This window comes from Drosophila suzukii, chromosome 3 (genome assembly GCF_043229965.1).
Source record: "Drosophila suzukii chromosome 3, CBGP_Dsuzu_IsoJpt1.0, whole genome shotgun sequence".
In the NCBI taxonomy this organism is placed as follows: Eukaryota; Metazoa; Arthropoda; class Insecta; order Diptera; family Drosophilidae; genus Drosophila; species Drosophila suzukii.
The window spans coordinates 19127122-19136112 of NC_092082.1; the positions used below are offsets into that span (position 1 = coordinate 19127122).

The 8991-nt window shown below is 36.4% G+C and overlaps 1 protein-coding gene across 1 annotated transcript; it reads left to right on the top strand.

The window, feature by feature from the left end:
- The first annotated feature begins 5507 nt into the window (after positions 1–5507).
- On the top strand, positions 5508–6512 carry skl (sickle). The gene has a single exon (XM_017084352.4). It carries the CDS (start codon positions 5620–5622, stop codon positions 5944–5946), a length of 327 nt encoding a protein of 108 aa, XP_016939841.4. The 5' UTR covers positions 5508–5619; the 3' UTR covers positions 5947–6512.
- Positions 6513–8991: the final 2479 nt, after the last annotated feature.

Consider the following 8991-nt stretch of genomic DNA (forward strand, 5'->3'; position numbering starts at 1 on the left):
TTAAACAAATAAAGGTAACTTTTAACGATTTTGTAAATATAAAAAAAAAATATTTTAAGAAAATAATTGATTTAGTAGATTTACTTTGGATTCTATAAAATCAGAACTGTCTTAAAATTTTAAAATTTATTTAATCGTAATCTAAAACCATTAAATTTCAACTTTCTCAAAATTTAAGCGTATATTCAGTCTTAAAAGCTATAGGGATGCCCTTTTTAAAACCTTCCACATATCCCAAAGTACTTTCTGGGGTCTCCTCATAAAGTCAAACATTTTGTGTTATATCATTTAAATTAAAAGCTGAGCTGACAATAAGAAGTACACAATAAACTTTAACTCTCCTTGGGGCTCAACAATTCAAAAATCTCCATTGTATGTATCTGGTCTGTTCGAGCCGTAAAACATTTAATAACAACCGAATCGGTTTTTTGATATGCCCAGCAGACATTTCTTTGCCCAACAACCCTCAAAATTGGGAGTTTAAAATAAAAAATAAGAAAATACTTGGCAATTGAATGCATTGAATCATTTGAAAGTAACAAGTGGGGAAGAAAGTTTAAAGCACCAAAGTGGCACTTTGTCGCCTTTTATGCTTACTTGAACTGACCGCACAAAGATCCTTGCAGAATCATTCCGAATGTTTCCCTTGTACTGCCTTGGATCTCCCCACGAAGAAAGTTAAGCTAAGTTTGTTGTCCCTTTTTTTATGGCCAAACTGGACACACATAAATTTTCCTACTCGTCTCACATGTGTCGTGACCATTTTCCCACAGTTTTCCAAAGCGGGGGAGGGAAATCAAAAAGGAATTATTCTTGACCCATCGGAGGGATGGAATTTGGGTGTGTTTCTGAGTTCCCTTTTTGTAAAATTTCCATTTAGTGTTTAAGCCAACACCTCAAAGGACCCGCAAAAGGGTCCGAGAACTGACGAAGATGAATACTCCATTTGATTTGCATACTCCATTCGGATTGAGGTTCGGGACCAGACAAAAGCCTTTTCACTTGCTGACAGCAAATGGCTGACCTAACGAACCATAAATTAAACACGCTTTTGATGTCTTGGACGGTCTAAAATGTTTATTTACTTTAGTTTGCAGGACAATGTTTATCCTTAAAATTCGATTATATGAAACCACCCAAAAATAAATACCATTTACGGGAGGTTTTTGGTTTATATGATTGAACTTGAGAATTAATTGTAGTGTCTAGGGGTTGTAGAGTGCGGAAAGTGCTAAACAATTTGCATAAATTACGGCGGACCAGGGCACAAACATATCAACCCGGCAATAAATTCAAGTCAGACGCCTGGCTTAAGTCATCAAAAAGGTAACACCACAAAGAAAAATTGCCGGACAGATGAAATAAGGAGAAAAAGTTTTCGGGTAAAACAAAAAATGAGAAAAATGTAATGATCAAATGTGGTTCGAAAAAATTGTATACAATATAATTTTTTTTAAAGAAATCAAACCAGTGCCCTTCCAAATTTGACTAGAATAGTAATTTTATGTCAAAGAATAAGTAAAATACATATTTTTCAGAAAAGCCAACTGTGCGCAAAGCTTAGAAATAATTACTCATCCCAAAAAAAGTTTGACTGCCAAATGAATTATGCTGCAAATGCCTCGTTATTAATTAGACTCATTTGCCACTCGAGTTCAGTCGGAGATTGTAACCATGAAGACACCTTAATTAAATGTCTGTCTGCGGTGGATGAGTTCCAGATTCAACCGCAGAGTCAAAGTTTTTCGACCATCCCAAGGGTGGTTGTTGCCCATTGTCGTTCCTGCTTTGTTTTTTGCCAAAATATTTTGCATATGAGAGTTTTTCAGCTCTACCCTGATGATTGGGCTCCTGTCCCTGGAGAATTGTCATTTTCATTTTCATAAATCAATTTGTTAATTAGTGCGGCACTTTTGGTTGCCTGCTGTAGACAATGGAGGCGATTAGCCATCAGTTTTCGGTAGATGAGGTTGCTAGTTATAAATTGTATGGTTTGAGGTAATTATTTTGGGAAATCAGGAATGTATCTACAATTTTTAGATATAGTCCGACTAGTCCAGTAACATCTATCTTACAAATTGGCTAAATTGCCATTAATATTATCTGCCATTTGCAGCACATACTTTTCCTAGACGTATTTAGACCACTTGAACCATGAATAAGGCTCAATATTTATAGAAAACTATTTAGCTTCTAGTTGTTTATTTTATTTTACACCTCCCATAAACACAAAGCAAATAAACAAATAAAGCTGCCCAGCCAATCAACAATCGAATCTTTAATCCCATTTAGTTTGCGCATCGAACTAAAATTACTTCAATTTATTTTGATGGCCAATATAAAGGAAAAATGCGTAAATAGCTGGAAATATAAATATTTTATACGTCATCCGAATGGAAAAGCTTTAAAATGCAGGGGAACTTTAAGCTGCCACTTTAGCCACTTTATGGCAGGGAAGAGATGGAAATAAATAAGGAAAGAGGGAGCAGGACGAAAGTCGAAGGATGTGGCTGCCATTTAATGTCACTTGGGCGCAACCATCAAGCATAAAGCCCTTATCCTTCCACCTCCTTGAAAAATAACAGTTTACACAAGAAAACAAAACAAAACCCAGCCATAAATGCGGAACGGGAAGCCACATGTGAAGTGTCCTGGCTTTGACTTTGACTTGAGGTGCATCCTCCGAAGTGCGCCAAAGTGAAATGCATTTCAGCAACAATTGTTGCCAGCTGTAAATAAACACGACTTGCCACGCCCCCTCTGACATGGATGGCAAACAAAAAAAGCAAACACTGCCATGATAATAAGGTATATAATTTAATATCAATCTGACAGCCAGAAGGCAACAAAGTGCCCCGGCGACGAAAACGAGGCAGCGTTTTGTGCTACGTTTTGTGTTGTGCCAGTGTTGGAAAGGTAAATACCCTATAATAGCCACTAACGAAGAGCTGATATCGATTGGCGATAAGTGGGATGCAAGGCAGGGAAGTGTGGAAATTAATCGGGAAATGGAAATGGTCCAACTGTACTTAGGGTTTCAAGAGCTATTATTTTGCGAACGTTCAAATAGACGTTTGGTTTCAGTAGACCTTCATTTTTCTCTTTCATTTTGGTATCAGAAATACTAATAAATTTAAACAAGTATTTAGATATATTATACCAATTCGAAGCCATAGGCAATATTTGTGTTAAATTTTGTCCTGAATCAACTTTTATGTATTATTATATTATATTATTTTAGCTTATACAAGGAATTACATCTATTAAAACGGTATTGTTCCTATAATCCACCTTAAATAATTGGGAGGTTGGATAATCTTCATGCAGAATCAAGCCTTCTTGACTGAAAATATAAAGGCAACCAACGATAATTATTCATTTAAGAAGGGTATCCTTTTATCTGTCCCTCCTTGAAACTCACTTTTCTGGGTGCTGCTCCCTTGTAATTTTTTCCTGCCGTCTTGTTTTGCTGTTCGTGTGCTGCACATGCCCCGGCGCACTTCACTTTTATACGAACACGGTGCACCTATAGCTATATATATATGCATTGTCTGTCTGGAGGTACTCAAATGCTACTCCTTCGATGCGATGCGTTTCGTCCTTTGGATCCCATTTCTGGTCCTTTTCTTTTTCCCTTTTTTGTTTGCCAACTAAATAAATGCAGTTTGTGTGTGCGCCTGCACTTGTTGTTTGTGTTGAGCCAAGCAGAACATTTCCATTTGAATGTTCTTTTAAGCGAAAACAATTCTTTTCTTTGTTTTGCTTTCGTGAATTCCTTTCTGTGAGTTTTACAGGTATATGTAAGTGATATGCCCAACCCCCTGAATTTCGCTGGAGTGTTTAGCAAATTAGATCATGGATTTTTCCTCTGATTTCTTGGGGTTATCATCGCTTGGATGTCATTATCGGACCCCGCCCACTCACCTCACCTCACCAAAGGTAATTTCCTTTTGTTGTGCACTCTTTCGTATACTTGCCCTTAAAGTTCTTCGGTTGGATTTTATTTTACATTTTTTATGCGGCCACTATAAAAAAGTTTTTACATTTTTTTACGGCACTTATTTCTGCTTTCTTACTTATTCTGCGCTGCTTCTTACCCATTTTATTCAGCGGGTAACAAAAGAAGTTTTTTGACGGCGAGTGCATTATATTTTGGACTTACGGCGAGAAGTTGATTATGTTGATTTGTGGAATTGATTTGGCAGAGTGTAAAACGGGGGATGGGGCGAAGGACCCACACAGACACTCCTTTTTACCATAAAATATTCCTGGCATGTGGTTCACAAAATGTTAACCGATTGTTCTTAAGGTCGTACGGAGTTGTAAGATGGAATTGGTTGTTTTAAAATAATGAAAAATGGTAGAGTGGGTTATGCAGTTTTTAGAAGTCAAATGTAGAACGTAAAGGGTAACGGTGGAATATTTTGAGGTATTTTATGTAAATCGTCTTAAAGTCGAAAAATGTTTATAGTTAAAAAAATCTTAAAAATCTCTACCGTACCTTTTAACCCGATAGAGAAGTCGAATTTTCACATGTATTAACCACGAATGCATTCTCCTGTAATTGAAGATATTACGAATCGAAACCAATTAGATCTTTGAAGTAATTATTCGGTGTAACGCAGTTATAAAAAGGGTCAAAACAATTTTTCACATGTATTAATAAAGGTTTAATTAATAATCCCGTTTTAGAAGCAAGTTAAAAGAAACATTTTTAAAAAGAAACAGGGTTTTACACATGCTTGAATTTGAGAAGGCTAAAAAGCCGACAGAAATTGGTCAAGGACACGTCTAGGCAAAAAAATAGAAAAGGCAAGGACGGAAACTAAGTCACATCAAAGACAAAGTTTCGGTTGAGTCGTATAACAATTCGAAAACTTCCCCTTCGTAATACGAAAATAGAGAAAATACAAAAGAAATTAGTAGGAAAACTCTTAAGATTTGGAATAAAAGAAAAAACCATTATTATGTTAACTATAAAATATTTATATATAACAAAACAAGAAAACGTAGTTAATGTAGATAACGTAAGTCGAAAAGTAGCCACAACCGTAAAGCAAAAACAGTTCCCCTTAAAATTCAAAGTCGAAAATATATGTCATGGAAATCGAATCCCAAATTGTCAGGGGGATTTTCATTATCGAAAACTTGCCTTTCTTAATTCGGAAAACGTAAGGAATGCCGTATCATTTCAAAAAAACACCCCTTACAATTCGAACTTGAAACCCAACGTTGGGGTAAGTAACGTAATGGATAATACGAATACGTAACATGCCACAAGTGTGACTCTCTCAATTTCCTTTGAGGAAACGTTTACTGCACGTGATGAAAGTAGCTCGACATAACGGCACAGATATAGACAGAGAGCGAGAAAGGGAGAGTCGCGCAGAGAAAGGGAGGGAAGATAAGAGGCAGAGAGCGGCCGAGAGAGTGAGAAGGGATGAGGGCGGCAAATTCTCCCGCCGTTTCCCGGGTATAAATACGGGTGTCCTGCGAGCCGAGCTCCTCAGTCGAACGACAACCCGCCAAGAGTTCAGAGCTGGAAAGGCAGGAAAACCCCTGGAAAAGTCAGGAAATTTATACAGTGCCATTTTTACGTAAAATTTTGAGAGACCCAAAATGGCTATACCATTCTTCGAGGAAGAGCATGCCACCAAGTCCGAACCGAGTGGCGATCAAGTGGATAGTCCCATGGCCTTCTCCATAGATCCCGGACATGATCAAGTGGACTTCGAAGGACCTCCGTCTGCGGCAGCAGAAGTCCCCCAGCCGGGAGCAACAAGTGAGCCAGTTTCGCCGCCGAGCGCCGAGGAGCAACTGTTGGCCTGGAAAATCCTGGCACTCACCATGTGCAAGGTCCTCAAGCAGTTTTACCTTCAACACAAGGCATCCGGAAAATCCAGCAAACTAAAGGCCACCGTTCACATTCAACCGCAGGCGCAGTAAATATTTTTGCAGAAAAAATATTTATCACCAACTAAGGCTCCTAAAAGCGCAACTTGTGATTACTTTACGTTGGTGAGAACTAGCGCAGCCCCGAAATTTTCGAGAGAGAAAGAGCGAGACAGTGACAGAGAAATGTGAATCGATTTCCCAAGGAAAAACCCAAAAAAATAATAATTTTTATACATGTATTTTCTTTGTCGGAAATTATTCCTGCCCAGAGTTTCTAAATTGCCGTCGGCTTACAACAAAATCATAAAATTTGGATAAGCGCAAATGTGATAAATAATTTTGCTAAAAATATTTTCAGTCCATAATATTTATTTAGTAAACTTATTTAAGTTAGTTTTACTGATTTAAATGATTAAGTCAAGTTCTTTTAGGAGGTCGGCCCAGTGCAAAGAAAAATGGAAGTAAGAATCTAAAAAAATATTGGAATATGGTCCGAAATGATTAAAAACAAAATTTTATAAGCAGCAGCTAGTTTTCAAATCGAAACCAACTTAGTTGATAAGCCAAACTATTCTATATTCTATATCTACAAATAGTTACAACTTTTTTACAAACAACTCTCTTGGTGTCTATTTATGGGGAAATTTTAAAGTTTCAACTTCCTAGGTAGAATGCTTCTTCAACTTAGCAAATAGTTATGGAAATATATTTTATAAACAAAAACATATATATTTTTATATTTACTTTGCCGTCGATGTTTAAGCTGTGTGTGTGTCAATTTAGTTTTTAAATCTATACTTATAAGCAATATGTGGCTAGGACTCTATGCGGATAAACCGGAGAAGAGGCGCATTTTCGCGCCACGAGCATAAACATAGTACAAGTTCAAAAGTAGAAATATTTACATACATAACCAAAACTACACATCTTTTAAGTAATTTAAATGTAAGTTAAGTAAAACAAACCGTATGCATAAAAAATGAAATAAAAATATTACTGAATTAAAATATACAGTGTTTATTTAAATGGGAGATGAAATGAAGATAATATTTTTCGGGACTTTCTATTTTTAGATTTTATTTTATGAGAGCTCAGAAAAAATTAAAGTATATTTATATATACCCCTAGAATTTATAAACATCAACAAGGTGATTGATGTTAAGAAGCTTAATTAAGCGGGATGCCTTTGTTACCCATTTACATCTAAAAAATCAACGTTTATTAATGTGTTACACTTTAAAAGAACAACAAAATTGGTTCTTAAGTTTTTGAGATTTTTAACATATAATAATTAAATTGGTGTTTGATCTTGACAATGAGCTTTTATTTGTAAGCTGTGTAAACGAAACCGAAAATTTTAAAATTTTGGTTAGTCAATTTAACATAAAAAAAATATAATAGATCACTAGTTAATTAACTTACATCGAACATTTCATTGATAACCATTGTGAATAGCACTTTGCCACCTCAAAATGAGTAGCACCTTTTACCCCTCATCCAATCATTTCGAAATGGTTACCGGCGGCAGAGATCAAAGCCGTTTGTTTCACAAAGGACACTGAATAATCTCCCATATTCCCTCATCCCATTTTCCGGATTCATACAATCGATGCGGAAAAATGTCGCGTGGCGCCACCCATTCAACTTAAAAATCTGCCTTTGGGCTAAGCTCGAAAAAAAAGAACGTCTGAAATCTTTCAACTCTCGATTTTTTAATACGCTTTGTATAGGGCAAATAATACTGGAGATAGAATGCTGATGCTAAGCTGCTTTTTTAATTTTCTAAAATCCAAATAGACGATTCGTTTTAGGCATCGTCCACCGAAGCCATCAATCAATGGACGGACGGATCCATAATAATATCAATCAGGACAAGAACTGGCAAAAAACAAATACCATTTGCCAAATAAACTGTTCCCAAGCCCCTGAAGACGATTTTAAAATTTTTAGATATTTTTCTTCCAGGCAGATAAGCAGAAGCCAAAGGATTTCCTTTTTTTTGGTTTCAGAATTGCGCATTATGAGGACGGTTAACTGTCTGAATTCAATCAAATGTCCCCCCGGGAATTTGCACTCTTGTTTGCCTTAGCGTCCACACATGATATCGTATCCTTCATCCTTCAGCAACCCTTTCTCCGGGAGAAAGCGGTGAAAGCCTCAAGTGCATGTGTGTGTTTTGCGTGCGTCCAGCTGGGCTTAAAAAAAAGGTAGGGGTGGAATGGTAAAGTGACCCGTAAACAAACATTTTCCCATTTTTTCAAAATAGGCAACAGATTTAAGGGGATATTTTAGAGGGTATGTGGAGTCAACCGAACTTAAAGATATTTAATTGGAAAATTTTTATTATAAATATGGAAAATTCGTTGACATTGAGCTATTGAAATACATAAACAATAAGTTCTGGATACCATAAAAAATTTTAAAAAAAGTTATTTTTGCAAAGGTATGCCTCTCAAGTACCAAAAAGTCTATTCCATTTTTAGAAAGCCTTCTCTCCGTAAAAACCTCATTCTGCAAACACTCATATCATCAAGCATATACTTAGGTATTTCGATATCTGAGTACCTTTCGAGGCATTTTTAACCTAATTGAAAGTACACAAACTTACTAAGCAAATCAATTGCTTTTTTCCCAATTTTTTTTCTTCTGTCCCGAGGGCATGGAATGTTTGCAAAACTCAAAGGAAACTTGAAAAAATATACAAAACAGGATTATTAAAAATATATTAGAGTTGGCTTTGCCCTAATGAAAGGGGGCTACCGTTGGTTCAGACTTTTTCCTGCAAGCTTTGTTGGTTTTTATTTAGGAACGTGCTCAAGTGCAGATTCATTGCATTTCGGTTGTTCTTTGGGTTGGATTTGTGGTCATCATTAGTGTGCTTTATTAAGTGGAAATAGAAGTAGCAACTCTAGCTGGGTAGCTTTAAGCGCAGTCTTTAATCCCCCTCTCTCAAGGTCGGCCTTTGAGCAAAAACTGCATATGTTGCATTTTTGAGCACGTTTCGCCTGGAATTGCATATGTTGAACGAGAAAAACACGAATGTAAAAACCAGGGGGACCTAAATCGGAGCAAATTTGTTTACATCTTTTCTATATG

Bases quoted from the DNA above. Each gene is read 5' to 3' on its own strand.
- skl (XM_017084352.4), top strand. From the start codon at position 5,620: ATGGCTATACCATTCTTCGAGGAAGAGCATGCCACCAAGTCCGAACCG.